At 27.4% G+C, this 17,290-nt stretch overlaps 1 protein-coding gene across 1 annotated transcript in view; it reads left to right on the top strand.

Annotated features, from left to right (window-relative positions):
• Nucleotides 1–477: 477 nt before the first annotated feature.
• The window catches only part of LOC129972112 (transient receptor potential cation channel subfamily M member 2-like), a 141,613-nt gene continuing 124,800 nt past the window's right edge, over nt 478–17,290 (top strand). Inside the window, exons 1-2 of the mRNA XM_056086102.1 lie at nt 478–601; nt 2,539–2,648. Coding sequence (XP_055942077.1) covers nt 2,607–2,648 — 42 coding nt within the window. The 5' untranslated portion in view covers nt 478–601; nt 2,539–2,606. The remainder of the gene's footprint in view (nt 602–2,538; nt 2,649–17,290) is intronic.

Raw genomic sequence — 17,290 nt, forward strand, 5'->3', positions numbered from 1 at the left:
ATGAAAATCCATTTTTAACAGAAGGACAAATTTTGGTTAAAATTTAAACACAGCATAACTAAATGCTAAAATTCCAGCACTAAATGTCAACGGGCGGCGCCTTTTATTCAAGCGTATCATACGATTTCATTGCGAAAGATAATCTGGCCTAACCTTCCGGTTCCAATATCAATTATCGTTTTTAAAAATCACTACTAGCCTAAAAAAGCAGTCACCATGACTATGAACACGTCACTTGACTATATATTCCACTCACGGGCAGCGAAAAAAACGGAGTTGACCAATAAATATTATAGCTCTTCGTAAGAGGTAGAATTTGTAGACGAGAATTGTGTATAGATACAAAGTCCACCGATGCCATGGTTACGGAGACTGAGGGGGGATAGGAAAAATAGAGGGAGGGGAGGAGGAATTCGAAAATATTCGCGCCAGTTCATTCATCTTTCCGTTTTCGTTAGGAGATAGTGTTCGAATGATGTGTTCGATCTAGTAGTAAAGTGATTGAATTGAGGTGAATAACTTTTAGAATTTTCATTTATTGTTTTAAAAATCGTTTTCAATTTATGTTAAATTCTGTTCTGAAGAGCGTGGTTCAAATAAGGTGAATATTTTTTTTAGAATTTTATTACTCTTTTTAAAGAATATTTTTTGATATTTTTACCAATAGTATGAAAACAACGTTTTTAATTATTTTGAAATAAGAATTGCAGTTAATTACAGAAGGCTTACACGCTCCAATTTTTAAAACTTAGGTCATTAATATTCTGAAAATAGTGAGTAAATGCGGCTTGAAATGTGATGAGGATAAAGGATGTATTTTTTTAAAAACTTTTTCCCGTTTTCTTAATATGCACTTTGGAATAATAGCAAATGCTTAAATATTTGCATTCGTTTTTAAATTTTACAAAAAAAAAAATACTGTTTATTTTTTATAAAATCAAAAGTAGGATGAATTTTTTTATTGATATGCTTATTCTTAAATATATTTGGAACTTGGTTTTTCACTTTATCTGTCTTTATAATAAAATTCTTCTCAAAAACAAAATAGTCAAGTATTTTTATTCTAAATTCAGAACATCTTATAGTCCAATTTTGTATGCAGTATTGTTAATTACTTTTTTACAAATATTTATAAAGTATTAAGAATAAGAAAATATTGATTCAAAAATTGCTAACTTTTACGAAATTTTAAAGCATGTAAAATAGATTTCAGTTAAGTTTAAAATCCACTTTAAGCGTTTTTTTTACTAATATTTAGTTATAAATTAATGCTAATTACAATACCTTTTAAAGAGAACATCTCTTTTTAGCTTTGCATTCTTGCAAAACAAATAAGTAAGTTTAATTCAGGCATTTTTTTGTGTTACATATTTTAAGTCAAATTACTTTAATTACTCATATCCTTTTTATCCCCAAATATTTAAGTTTCTAAAAAATTAAGCTTATACCTAAATTTTCCTAGATGATAAAAAATTTTGACTTTACAATCAGTATTATAAATATAAGGATAAAAATATAAGGGTAACAGATCTTTGTTCTATTTATCAAACTTTTATGAAATTTGGATTAATTTTTATAAATAATAATCTATTCATCTTAAAGTAAAATTATTTAAATAAAGTTATAATGAATTTAAACTAGATTATTTGTATTAGTTAATCTATTAAAGTGTATCAATCATTTCATTTAGATTCATGAAATCAGAATGAATCCCAATGTTTCCTTAAAAATAATTCCATTTACCGAAATAAGAACTTTTATAAAACAATTTGATATCACTATATTCATTTTTTAATTGCTTAGTCCGTTATTATGGAAATAAAAATAAAGCCGCAACGATATAAAGCTAAGAATTTTCATGAACGATTCTATGTAATTTATTTTAGAATGTTCTTAGATAAAGGTGAAGCTTTTATTCGAGGAAATACAGTCACACAGATGTCGATAAAAATGAAATTAAAAAATAAAAGTTAACTGTAAAGAATCCAAAAACTAAAATATAAAAATATAAATTGAAAATAAAAATCAATGAATAGCTTATTTCTGTGATAGCACTGTATCAAACGATTATTTTCAAAACACTGAAAAAAAAATCATAGAAGAATTCTTAGTAGATTCTATTCATCAATTAAATTTTTTTGTTTGTTAAAAAGGATTCATAACATAAAAATGTTAAATATAAATTATCCGGAAAATATTGTTAGTTTTTTTCAGGACAGGCAATTTTCTCCTAAAAATTATCATAAAAAGTTTACATTGTTGCCACTCAAGAATATGTAATCTTTTTTCTCGTGCAAAATGAATCTTCCCTTTAAAAGGCATCATTCAATTTCATTTAGACATATTTTTTTTACATTGCTTTATTTTCAAAATTCTTTTTCGAACGAAATATTAGTGAATACTCCACATAACAAATGAGGTATCGCTTGATTCATTGCTAAACCTTTTTTATTTAGCAAAATTATCTAATGAACTCTTGCGAAAATAGAACTATTATAAAAAAAATATTTAGAAATAAAATCTCCTCTATACTTCCAGGACATGAAACAAATGGATAATTTTCAACAATCCATATTTGACAAGAAGCTAATGAAAATAATTTGACAATGTCTTCAAAAGTTTATCCTCAACCTAATAGAGGGAGAAAGGTAGGTTTAAATTTCATGCTTTTTTTTATCTGTTTCAAAATTTAATATTGTTGTTATACATTATAAAAAAGTATTTGTTTTGTAACAGAATTATAACAAAATTGTTTTTTTTTGTTTATTAGAGAGTTTAGCACCATTTCGTCCCCTTACTGACTTATAGTCAAAATGAATTTGATTTCTGTTTTTAATAAATACTGTAAATTAAATGTTTGTGCTAACTTTAATAATAGGGTTATTCACAAGAAAAGTTTATTTTTTACAGTAATTTTTCAAAATATTTAGTTACATTTTATGAAGTTCGATTAAAAATATTATAAATTAATGAATCTGTATACTCTACCTTAGATTAAATATGACGGAATGACGAATTCTATCTTAATCACATGACGGCCTTTCCGCTAATAATCTAGAGAGATTGAAAGTTATGTGATTTTAGTTTTAGTGAGATTCATGTAGTATTTTTCCTGACATTAATACTATCTCATCAATACTGGGATTTAAATTCAGCATTTTGAGTAATACAAATACTAAGATTATATAAATTGTATTGAACTATACATAGATAAAAATGAATAAGGTATATCTTTTTGAATTTTTTTTTTCTGCAATGACTTTTTTTGACGCAGATGGTTTGATAAAATTCAAAACTACAATATGTATAGTTACAAACGATTTTAAAAATATTTTCTGTTCTTAATATCGTCTGCTTTTTGGTGAAACGCAATTTCCCAGGAATAATTCATGAAGAAAACAATGATAACAGAAATAATTTATGAATTTCGCAAGAATGATACTGACATTAATGTCTAAAAAACAACTTTTAAAGGCACTTGCATTTTTATTTTTTTCTTTGCTGTTGGCGAAATTGCAAATTGGTTTCTTTTCTCATCAGGACGCACTTCTCAGTTTTAATGAAAAGCAAATTTGTATCAGAGGCTAAATTAATTCTCTTATATTGATAAGCCCCATCATTTTATTTATTTTCAGTTGTAGTTATCTATACTTATAATAAAGCTCAATGTGTGTGTGTGTGTGTGTGTGTGTTGGCGCTCTACTGGCCAGACCGTTTGACATACAGCTACCAAATTTGGTACATGTATACCTTGGAGGTTGGGAATGTGCACCTGGGGTTTCTTTTTTCGAATTTTTAATTAGAATTTTAATTATTAATTAAAAACTAACTTTCCCGCCAAAAAAATCTTCCATTTTCCCCACCGCCAACTTTTCCGCCAAAAAAATCTTCCATTATCCCCAGCGCCAAACGAGAAAGGCTTAAGTTTTTTTTCTCCCAACAGTAATGAGGCTAGGGTTAAAATTTTTCGGCGGATTATTTCAATCGGTTCTGTTTATTTTCTTAATGTTTGATGCATTTAAAATTAAACATTGTTAATGAATCAATCTTTCAGATTCATTCTGAAGTACTTTTGAATTAAAATAAAAAAGAATAAAGGAAATTAAAAATTTCTAATCCGCATAGCGTTACCCCAACTGGCGTAGAAAAAATCACGTATTTGCGTTACGTAACCGGCGAAGAAAATTCACGCATGCGCATTCTGTTCTGATTGTTGCCATGACAACGTTATCAATGGATGATTTAATTTTTGGGTTAGTTGCATGCTTTTGTAAGTAAATTGTATTTATGTTAGTTATATATTTTTTGTATATGCTTATAGTTTTAAGTACATCGCTTTTTAAGTAGTTTTTTTAAAACCTGTTTTCAACCGTTTATTTTAAACGATTCGTTTTATTTTCTTAGTGTTTGATGCATTTAAATTTAAACATTGTTAATTAATCGATCTGCTCATAATGAATCTAAGAAAATTTTGCTAACCAACTCTTGAGATATTACATAAATTAAAAAAGATATTCTTTAGTGCCCATAAAGTTTAAACGCTGAGTGACTCTATTTTCAGTAATCAGATTATAAAAAAATGCTTTGTTTCAGTAAAAAATATTATTATATTAATTGAAGATAAATTCTTTCCACTTTAATTTAAAGCATAAATTCTACGGGTGCTAACAGAAAATGAGAGAGATACATATTACGTTATGACTGAAGGCCTTTATAATATTATGAATGAATTATATGATAATCAAAATTTGAAGCTTTAAAATATTTTGATGAAGAAGCTATTAAAGTAGAAATTGCATAAAATATTTAATTATTAAAATTTTAACGAACATTAAGGTTGGCGAACCGGCTGGTCGCCAAAGGCGGCTAGTATATAATAAAAGATTCCAAAATGTTCTTGGCAATCTATGTCGACGTCGTTTTTCATAGTAAAGAAAATAACTTTTAAAGTATTTTGTCACTAAAACAGCACTTTTCTTCGAAAATATTTATAATTTAATAAATCATTTAAATTCAAGGGAAATAAACCATATAAATAATTTAACTGTAACTGGTTTACTTTTATTTCAATTCTAAACTATTTATAGTCTTTATTCAATCCACTAAATCATTTCTTAAATATGGAAAAGGATGAATTATATTTTATATTAATGATATTGTTTGAGTTTTATAAGTTAGACCAACAATGTGTTAATCTACAATTAGACCTACATATTTAGTTCCTAAATTCCTAAATATATATTTTGTTTCAAAATATGCAGGAAATCATATTTATGAACCGTGCTAAATAGAATAAGGTATTTAAAAATTTTCCAAATCATGCATATATTTTGGAGAAGAAAATTCTTAAACATGTTTCTGAAAACGAAATAGATAATGCATCACAATTAAAAATAGTCACCAAGCTTGTATTCCAACTACATTACTCGATGAATTCTAGTTTCTGAAAAATTTGACTATCGCAATAGTATGTATTAAAGAGGTTGTTGCTATTTCACAATCCAATTTTTGAACTCACAAGATATGTACAAAATTAATTTTATAATTTTAATGAAAAAACAAGTTAGATTCAACATTTTATTCCAAAACACCATTGAATGATAACCTATTATGTTTTATTTGTTTATCTTTATTCTAATTCAAAAGTTAAAGCATTATAATAGCGATAATGCTCACAAATTTTTTTATTTAATTTAGCTGTTAAGCGAGTGAGTATAAAAGTAGTTAATAAAACAATAAAAAGTTTTTTTTGTAAAATATACTAAAAATATTTTCACAGCTTCATTAAAATTAGAGAAAGAATGGCGCTTATTTTAAACTAAAAATTTGAAAATTCCTTTCTTAAGAAGCGATTCCTACACAGGAAGTAATTACCTGTCAGATTTGACAGTTCTAAATTCAATGATGTACTTATTCTATAGAGCATTTTGCATGGTTTTTAAGCACGCATATCATAATTTTTCAGTTCATTAGCCTGTAAATATTATCATGCATGCACCCCCCCCCCTCACACCGAAATTTCGAATTGTAGAAAGATGATATTTTGGGCTTGATTCGTCTGTTTGTCTTTATCTGGCCTAATTGCATCAATCATTGCATTCAATCAATTATTGAATTTTGATTGCATCAATCATTGCATTCAATCAATTATTGAATTTTGATTGCATCAATCATTGCATTCAATCAATTATTGAATTTTGATTGCATCAATCATTGCATTCAATCAATTATTGCATTTTGATTGCATCAATCATAGCATTTTGATTGCATCAATCATTACATTTTGATTGCATCAATCATAGCATTTTGATTGCATCAATCATTACATTTTGATTGCATCAATCATTGCATTAGATTTTGGGCTTGATTTTGTGTTTGTCTTTGTCTGGCCTGATTTCATCAACCATTGCATTCTGAATGCATCAATCATTGCTTAACGAATTTTTAAATCACACAATTTACAGATAGAATAACTTAAAAACATTATCATGTTAATAAAAACGAAAGAAAAAAATTCTGGTCTTGAAACTAATATCTAAAGGAAGTATTTTTTTAAAAAAAATCATTGATTTAATCGAGGCCAGTGAAAGATTTTATGAAGTTATGAGATAAGGTTGTATTTCTTTACAACCATACAACCATATTCTACAGTTGCAAACGCCGTAGCTTTTTGAAAATGTATTAAAATTAAAGAAAAAAACTGTACTGTAATAATTGGTACCACTTTTAAGTTAATTTTTGGAATTTCAAAGTGAAGAAAACCTTCCTTTTTGGAATAATATTTCCAAAATTACTGAGAGCGTTGATCCTAATTAATAAAAAATATAATTTTGAAACGCTCCCTTCCGGTTAATATCGAATATTGTTGAAGAAACCATAGGACAAATTCAGTAGTTCTGGGCTTAGTCTTTAAAGCATTTGAACGATTTTTATATTGTGCATCACGCAGTTGCAGAGGAAATGTTAGCTTAAAAGCATTATCATGCTAATAAGAGAACAATGAACTAATATACAGTGCCTACTGAAAGAATTCAGCATAATTTTTGCTTCAGTAATTTAGCAAAAGAAAAACAAAAGCTGTAGCTCAATGGCAACGCGAGCTGACGTTGCAAGGAAAGGTGCGTGACATACGATTAATTGTCCGTTAAATAGCTCCAAAACGAATATAATTTCCTTCAAAATAGCTGAAACATTTCAAAACAATTTAGTTTTAAGTAGCAGTAATCGATTTTCTGGATAATGAACCTCGTGCAATTTCCTAGAAAATTCTAACAATTGCAATGACAATGCAGCTCATCGTAGACTTTTAAGATTGGAAGATTGATTACTATTATGGAAGTACAGAGATTTTCACCTTTAAATACAATATAATTTGAGCCGAATGTTGTATTGATTACTGCTATGGAAATATAGAGATGTATGTTCTCCTTTAAGTACAATATAATTTGAGCCGAATGTTGTATTGATTACTGCTATGGAAATACAGAGATGTTCTCCTTTAAGTACAATATAATTTGAGCCGAATGTTGTATTGATTACTGCTATGGAAATAGAGACGTATGTTCTCCTTTAAGTATAATATAATTTGAGCCGAATGTTGTATTGATTACTGCTATGGAAATAGAGATGTATGTTCTCCTTTAAGTATAATATAATTTGAGCCGAATGTTGAATGTATGATTGCTTACAACTTTTCACAATATTTTCACTTAATATTGGTCACTTTCTTGTACTGATAGCGGTTTAATGCCGTCTATTCATTGACTAGAACAAATTTATGTACAAAGTACACCCTAAAATATTTGAAGAATACAAGTTAGATTCCTAGGGTATTTATTTAACAAATACTGATATTTGTTTTAAAAATAGGATATAATTGTAAAAATAGGATATAATTTTTTATATAAGTCATTTAACTTATACCTCGGTAGAATATTCATTATTTTCATGTTGATGCCAAATTGAAAACCAAAACTTTAAACCAAACGTTATTGTTTTTTCAGAAATCTCGAATTTTAAGACTCATTACGACTATGGAAATATAGTGACTTTCGCTTTTAAGTACTTACTGAAAAGTTTTTATTAAAAAATAATAAAAAATAAAATATTAAAAAAATAAAAAATATTAAATAATAATTAATTTAATAAAATATTTAAAAATATTTTAAAAGTTTTGATTAAAAAATAAATTTGTGCCGAATACCGTGTGTATTTTCCAACAAACGACATTCATAATATTTTCCAGCAATGATGGTCCATTTTATGTGTGTTGATAGGAGTTTAGGGTACCTATTCATGGTTGTAGCACATAGTAAATGAATCATGCCATATTGATTTTGAAATCCATAATGTAAATTATAGTATAAAAAAAGACTTGATACCACAGCATATTTGATATGACATGCAATCAAATGATATATTCAGCGGTGTTTTATCTTTTGATTGAAATATCAGGAGAAATGATTTCTCTAATGAAAAAATATCAAAACAAAATGAATAATATCATGTTAAAATTATTTCTTATAATCTAAAAGTTTCAACTGTGGATCAGCTTAGCTGATAATACCTTAATTTAATTTAAAACATATATTTAAGTAAATTTCTATGATTGTATGTTGGATACAGCAAAATTAGGATAAAATTAGCCAATTTTATTAAAAAAAGTGCCTAAATTCAGCAAAAATGTAATAAATAAATGCGTATCATTAAGAAGACAATTTTTAAATTTTAGAATGGTTTAAAAAAATAAATTTCAGCAATGATGTTTTCTTGCGTTATTGCAGAAAAATGTCAAAATACCGCTTAATTTTTAAATATTTGTATTTTTTAAAAAAATTGCTCCGATTTGCGCATTTCTATTCTCTAAAGTATATTTATTGTTGACAATTAAGCACAATTTTTAAAAAAATACCAAAATTTAGGAAAAAAAATTGTACAATTAACTGGTATCATTAAGAAGAAAATTTTAAATTTTTATCATTGGTGTAAAAATTCTTTTTTCACAATGTTCTGTTCTTGAATTATTGCAGAAAAAAGCCAAAATATTATTTAAAATTTTCTTATTTAAAATTTCTAAAACATTTATTCGATAAACATATTTTCATCTTCCAAAATATATTTCTGCTAAGTTAGGTAACTCTAGCTCAAACGATGTGTCCTGTAGAATCCAAAATACACAAACATTCTTATTAGAAGTATGAATTCATGTTTTTGATAAGAGTTAATCGTACCTAGGAACTAACCAAAAACGAACTAACCATTGCTTTGTACAGGTATATTATTGATTCGGTTTTGTTTATGTTAATCGAGTTGTGTTGCCAGTTGTAAGAACTCAATTTATAGCAACAGTTGCGTGCTGGAATGTTAATTATTGGAAATTAAAAGAAAATGCTGAATAAACTCTTTCAATTGAGAAAATAACCTCATTCCACTTGTTTTTCAGTTCTGAAAATGGCAATTAGTTTTTGTTTAAAACCTGAAAAAAATTATAAATTTTCAAGCTTTAAAATATTTTCCAACTAGTCACCTTTGACAACCAGCTAGTTGACCGGAATTAATGCTTGCTAAAATGTTTAATTAAATATTTCATGCAAAATCGTCTATTAATAGCTTCTTCAGTAAGATATTTTTAACCTCCAAATTTTGGTAGTTATATAACTTATACTATTATAGGAGTTTTAAGCCATTCTATTCATTGGCCTATGTATTTTTCTAATTTTCTATCAGCTTCAGCGAAATTGAAACTTTCAATTGAAGCGGACGTGATTCAACTTCAACTAATACAAATTACTTTTTACCAAAACCAAACATGTTTTTATAAAAATATGGATAAAAAACATTGAAGCGTTCAACTGAAGTCGTATGTACGCTGCAGAATATTTTTTTATAGTTTATGCAGTACCTCATCTAATAATTTAATAAAAAGTTCTCTGTATTATCATAAAATTCCATTTAGTTTACTTTCAAAAGGATTTTGATGACGTAAAAATAATATTTTAGTTTCTTTCAGTCAATAAATGTATTTCTGAAAACATATGGAGTCGGTATTTTATACGGTTCTTTATTCCTAAAGTATCATATTCAATGAAATATTCTTGACATTCTAATTTTTAAATAAATATATTAAAAAAACATTCCTATCTTATGCAATCAAATCTGACCGAATTCCTGAAGTTTTCAATATCGCTATTTTAGGACGATCAATAATTTCATAATTTTAGACTAATCGGCCTTGAGTGCAAGCACTGCACCGGGAAGTGCAAGCGCTGATTCGCTTATCTTCTTCGAAACAGAGTGGTTTAAATCGACGTATTTATAAGAAAGTAATATTCAAACTTTCAAACTCAATCAGTTTTTTTTTCACAATAAAGTGCACAGTTCTTTTTATTTATAATGTTATTGTCTCAAGAATGTTTTATTAAATATGATGATGAAAAGAATGTCTGTATAAAAATATAAAATTCAAAATTCATCGGAACATTTATTGACTCAAACTGCATAAAATAGCATTCTTTACTTTGCTTAGCTCATTTTTATTATTATAAGTAGATTACTAACTAACTGATTAGAAATTAGGTGATAGGACCTAATCCGATATCCTGTATATATATATAAACCATGTTTGTCTTAAATTCTATAGAATTATTGATCTAATAATTTAGATAAGTTAAAAGTTCACAAAATTTTTTTTCTTATCAATCGTCGTTATACTTTATGCTTATTCCATTTCTTACAGGCACGTGCTGAAAATCCCTCTTTCATTAATTTAGTTTGCATAAATGTTATTTTAATCTTTTAATTTGAGCTTGAGTCAACCTTGATGGATACTCTTTGATAAAAGCTAATCTTTCCCATGCACGCTTACCATGCTCGTGCAGGTTAAATTTTATTCATATTTTTTATAAAAATAAATACGTACAAAATATTTTTAAAATATTTATTAAACATAGCAACTTTATATGTATATATTTCTACACAAATATGCGCGCGTGAGCTCTCACGCATACAGAAAGAGAGAGACAAGGGTCGGATAGAAGAAAGATTAAGAATAAAATAATTAAGATATTAAAATCGAATTTTTTTTATTGTTAATTACTTTTAAGGCTACATATGATGTGAAAGGTTAAAATATTCAAAGTAATCTCAAAGATACATATTTAAAGGAAATAGCAGGAAAAAGCAATATTCATATGGAACTTATGCTGTTTAATAAGAGATATAAACGCGGTATTTTTGAGCTGCATGTATTCAAATTTAAAAGCAGTTATTTTTCAAAAAATCAGTGCAATATTAAATAAGTGTTAGGAAAGCATTGAAAAAAATATTGTTGACTTTTTTATATACTGAATTCCAATGTAGTTTCAATATAGAAGGCATCTATAAGGGAAGAAGAGAAGAAATTTGCAATTCTAGGCCGAAACTTCTTGGCATTATAATGTTCTGAACTTGAGCGTGTGTCTTATTTTCGGCTGGCTTGGCAACATCAAACGTTGACTTTTGTGCTTAGCTATTTTTACACCATGCAATCTATGTATATAGAATAAGCTTACACACGTATTCCACAGAAATCCGTCTTATTACTTATTATCAAATGGCAACAACCAAATGTAAACAAACGATGATGAGGCCGTTTCAGACTACTTCATTCAACACTTTTACAGCTGCACTTAGTTTGATGTTTCTCGCTTAGAGCTGACTAATGGAACTGAGAAAATATAATTCGAAATGCTAGAAAAAGGACTCTCTGTATCATCGAAACTATCATTCGGTCAGGTGAAAAAAATGCAAACGAAATCAAAATTCAAACTAGAAATTTAAAATACCGCGAAATTAGGCTTAATCGTCGCTAAACAGGTATTCACGATTTAATTGTATAACTTAGCTATAATTCGAATATTTTTGGTGTCTTGCTGCTTTAAAATGTTTTTGTAACAAATTTATTCAGTTTTCTCTGTTTCGTGACGTCTGCATTGAGAATTTCTTATTGATAATTCAATATATGCCGTTTCGTGAGATTTCAATATTGTGTGTAATAGCACGATTATACAGTAATAATGCATTCTAATTCAATTAACATAGTATTAAGCTGCTTCAAGATGCGCTACAAATTAAAAATTGCTGTTTATGTGATCTCATCTTTTTGAGTCATTCGTAAAGTATCATTAACTTGAAGAACTTTAATATGACTAACGGAATATGGAGACAATATAAAAAAGTAAAAATTACAATTTTATATTATTTATTCAATTGTAAACTCAAACAATATGAAATATATAAAACTTTAATTAGAAATTTGCTTCAAATAAAATTACATCTTAACTGTAATGGTTTAAATCTCTTAGAATGGATGTCCTTTATAAAAATGCACATTTTTCAAAATATAAAATTTTTTGATTTTAAAATGTAATTAAAATACTAGCGATTATCGATAAAAACGGTGACATTATATGATGATTCGATGGAGTAGGACTGCTTTTCTTTAATTCTTTAAAGCACCTCCTAGAATTCAAGGAACGTTGAATTGGAAATATTTTTAAACCATTAAGCCATTATTTGTTTCAAGTAGTTGCATGGAAATTATTTCGGCAAAGAATTGCAATAATAATAATGATGATGATGACGATAATGATGATGATAATAATAATAATAAACTGCTTTTCAAACAAAAAGACGGGGCACGAGAATCTACGTCTGCCATACTTTTCAAACAATCGTTGATAACCATTTATTATCTTCGGTGAGAGCAGTTTATGAATCTACAAAATGCGTTTTAAATATTGAATTTCTGAAAAAGAGAAAGAGTTTATATCGAATTTCTGACAAAAACAACAAAACTTAATTGACAAAGCAGCATATTATAAATTTCAATGTTATTATGAATCAATTTCGATCAATTTGGTTTGACATTTTACCCTATAATGATATTTTCAAATCGGAATTGCTGTGGTTGATTGTATTTCATTATGTTAAGTTAAAAATTATTAAAAATTGAAATAGTTCTTTTCTTTTGATATAAATGTCCCTATTTCGGCAATAAAAGCAATTAAAATCAGGTTGTATGAAAAATTTACCGGTTCTTTAATTCTTTACCTGAATTTTAGAAGAAATTTTCGTTTGCTTCGTTTTGGTTTGGGTATTTTTTTTCTATTCAAACTATTTGGATTTCATGATAAAGATTTTAATACGAAATTATCAATTCAGAGTAAAAAAATGATTATTTTAAAAGGATGATTCATTGAAAATTGATTCTAATAAAATTAAATTCTAAGAAAAAAATGAACGAATTCATGACTTTAGAATAGCAGTGGAATTATAGATATTATTGGGAGGAAAAAATACAAATAATAATTTAAAAAAAATCATATATTGAAATGTGTCTTTTCGTGAGTCACCAATTAAATCGATGAAATCTAATTTGAAAAGATTTCATACTTTCATCAATAAACAGACCTCTTTCGAATTAGAAAATTGTAACTCTCTAGAAGACAGAAGGTTTTAACCTTGAGCAGAATTGTGAAGGTCAATGCTACACATTAATGTTAAAAACTTCTTAAGAAGATCAATATGGAAGTACAACCATTCAAAAGTTTTTGTGATTTTGAATCTAAGTTGCTGTTCTACTTTTTTTGTCTAACTGGCATTGATATTTTGATAAAATTTGAAATTATTGGTAATATTAGAAAATGAAAGTAGGTGAATTCTTCAGGTACTTTTTTGTATTTATAATTTGAATTATCTTCTTTATGGCATTATTTTTATCTGCATCGAGGTTATCAGAAATTTATATAGATTCCAAATTCTATACAGAACTCAATAAAATAAATGAAGTTTCTTGTTTAGTAGCATTAATATTGATAAATGTGATATATGTATTAATATATCGCAGATGTCTGGCAATGTCGGATATATCAAAGGAAACGTTTAAAGCTCTGAAGATGTGCAAGTGTTATAAAAGGAAATATTCGTTAATTTTATTATTTCTTCTTACTCAAATTCTAACCATTACCGTTGGTATAAATTTCTTTGGTCAAAAGATTTTGCAAGAATACCTCTTTAATGGCAATTCTTAAGTTACAGCTATCCAGCTGTCTATTAATCTACATGGTTTTTGATGTTTTGGTACTTTTCCGTTAGCCGGGCGCAAATGTCACCAATTGTGAACCAAACGCGAATTTGGCGTATAAAATTTGGCAGAATTCTACATTTTTAGGCGATTTTTCGCTTGCACCCGGCTAACGGATTGTGAACCAAACGCGGATTTGGCGTAAGAAATTTGGCAGAATTCTACATTATTTGGCGATTTTTCGCTTGCTCCCGGCTAACGGAAAAGTACCGAAGTTTTTATTTATATCATTCTAAATCTCATCTTATGTTTGTTTGCTAGTTATTATAGTCTTACTTGTAACCGCATGAGCATTGTTTTGAAGACTATACTTCAACCAGCTGGACGTTGATATTTCAGTCGAAAAATTGAAGAAATTGATTTGTATATAAGGGAATGTCTTGAAGAATATTCATGAAATGGATGAAAACCTTTCATCGCCGGCGTTTGTTTTTATTCTCACAGCAATGATTTCTTTATTTTCGTCATTTTGCAACAAAACACTTGAAACGAATATCGATCAGGAATATTTCTATTTCTTGATGTATTCTGCATTTTTACTAATGTCATTTCAGTTGCTGATTATGATATCCGGCTTTAAGACTAACGAAACCGCCACCAAAGCTAGAAACATTGCAATACGCATACCATACTAGTATTCTGTCCACCATAAAGAACTTAAAATGCTGATAAAAAAAAAAGATTTCATTGAAAATACTTATTTGACTTATTGCAAAATTTCAGTTTTGAATAAGTCACTTATAATCAGTTGCTGTGGTGCTTTTTTTTATTTATGGAAAGATCTTCGTCAATGTGAGGATGAAAGAGTAAAAATAGAATGTTATATTTACATCGGAAACTGTTTGCACCCCATTTATTTTCTTTGAATGAATGTAAATATCGTCATGGGTTTACCGCACTGGAATTTCCTAGCACATAGAACACGAAAAGATGTTCAGGTATCAAGAACCAGTTATATTCTATACAGATTGCTCATAATCATGTATTTTCAGTCAAGACATTGGACATATGGTTTTGTTTTCAACAAACCACGCATATAGTTGCTGCGGTATTTGGCTATCATACTTATTAATTTTAGAAATAATAGAAAAAAATGAATATTGCATTCATACAGTGACAGCTTATAGCCTACAGTTTTCTCAGTTATTGTACGCTCGTTTTAATATCTTAGCCACTCTTGATTCCTATTTAGTACTAATAATGAGAAAGATGGACAAAAGAATTTACGTATTAAATAATATCTTAAAATTGCGGAAGATATCAATGATGGGATAATTATTTATACTTAGTAGTTTAAATATTCATATTTAACATTAGAGTTCTTATTCATGCTTAGTATTAGAATTCTTGTTCATACTTAGTATTAGAATTCTTGTTCATACTTAGAATTACATGTATACTCAGAATTCTTATTCATTTTTAGTATTACTTAGTATAATTAGAATTCTTATTCATTCTTAGTATTACTTAGTATAATTAGTGTTAGAATTCTTATTTATACTTAGTATTAGAATTCTTATTCACACTTAGTATTAAAATTCTTATTCATACTTAGTATTAGAATTCTTATTCACACTTTGTATTAAAATTTTTATTCATACTTAATATTATATTCTTATTCATACTTGGTATACCTATTAAGAATTATTAATTCTTATTCATATTAGTTTATTTAGCATTAGATTATTCATATTTAGTAGATAGTAGAAAATATTTTTAGCAATTTTTGACAACGAATATTAGAAAAGAAATTTTACATTTGTATAGCAATTGTTTGTAGCACAATTGCATTTTTTGTAGCTGTTTGTCCAAGAAACTATTGCAATTAGTAATTGAAATAAATTAGAGTATTCATTACTAGTATTTTTTATTAGTTTTCAATTTTTAATAGATAAATGATGATGCCACTTCTGTAATGGCCTATATCAAAAACTAAAATGTAATTTTAGATTAAAAGGTAAAATGTAGATTGAATGTTGTTGTGCATTCTAATTTACAGATTTTTAAGTCTTCATTACCCATAAACACATCATTTAAATATGAATAACAGGCGAGCTATGCAGCCTAAAATAGAAATACAATTCCTAAGCGAAAGATATAAAATATGATTGATGCGGCTCGTGGAAACTTATCGTCGCTTTTAACAAGCAACACCATCTATCTCAATATTCCAAATTTTAGACGTGGTAGAAAGAATTGAATATTTACAATTACTAAAGAAATATTTACTACTAATAAGGAATATTTTTTATTTCTTATTCATGTATAATATTATCACGTGGTATGAGCTCATATTGGGTTATTATGGTATAAATTCATATATTCATACCAGCTACAAAAAAAATCAGAAATATTCATTAAAGATTGCGGAAAAATGCAACTGAATCTATTATTAGTTAAACGACGAAATACAGAGCTGATTGTGTTTGATTTATGTGACGGTTAAAACAAGGATTTCAGGTAATAGTTTAGTGCAAACTTCGAAGTTAACTTACTATTAAAAAACTGTATGATTTTGAAAAGATACTAAACATTGCGATTATAGTTTGATTTTAGATTTAAAGTTTTCGTCAATTTAGCAAATAAAATGTCTGAATACATTGAATACTTTCTGAGATGATAAATATTGCAAAAAAAATCACTGTTTTTTGCTTTGCATTCAATTAACTATTATTAACAACTATTATATCATGTTAATGCCATTCAAGATTATTTGTACTGTTTACATTTGTACTGCAAACAATCTATTGTATTATCTGTATCATCTGTACTATTTGTCTAGTATTTGATGATGCATAGGAAAGATAGATAAAACTAGAACACTTATTAAATTTTTTAAAAACAATTTGAACTTTTGAATATGTCATTTCGGTATCTCGTATTGATATTTCTAGTAGAATGAGTTCATTGAAAATATTTTCCCATTTTCATAATCGGATTCATCCAGTTTCGCTGAAACTCTTGGATCTTTTAAGGACTGTACAAAACAGGAACTTTGAAATACTATTTTGCTGGAATTCGAATCATGTGTAATGAGTAACGAGATGATAGATAATGCAGCAAGAAGTGTGTCTTTAGATTTTGCAGCGGGATATCCTGAGCAGCGATTCAATGAATTCTTTTTCATTTTGTCTATGTCTCGCTGTAGATACTACGGTAAGAGTCATA

This window comes from Argiope bruennichi, chromosome 6 (assembly GCF_947563725.1).
Source record: "Argiope bruennichi chromosome 6, qqArgBrue1.1, whole genome shotgun sequence".
Classification (NCBI taxonomy): domain Eukaryota; kingdom Metazoa; phylum Arthropoda; class Arachnida; order Araneae; family Araneidae; genus Argiope; species Argiope bruennichi.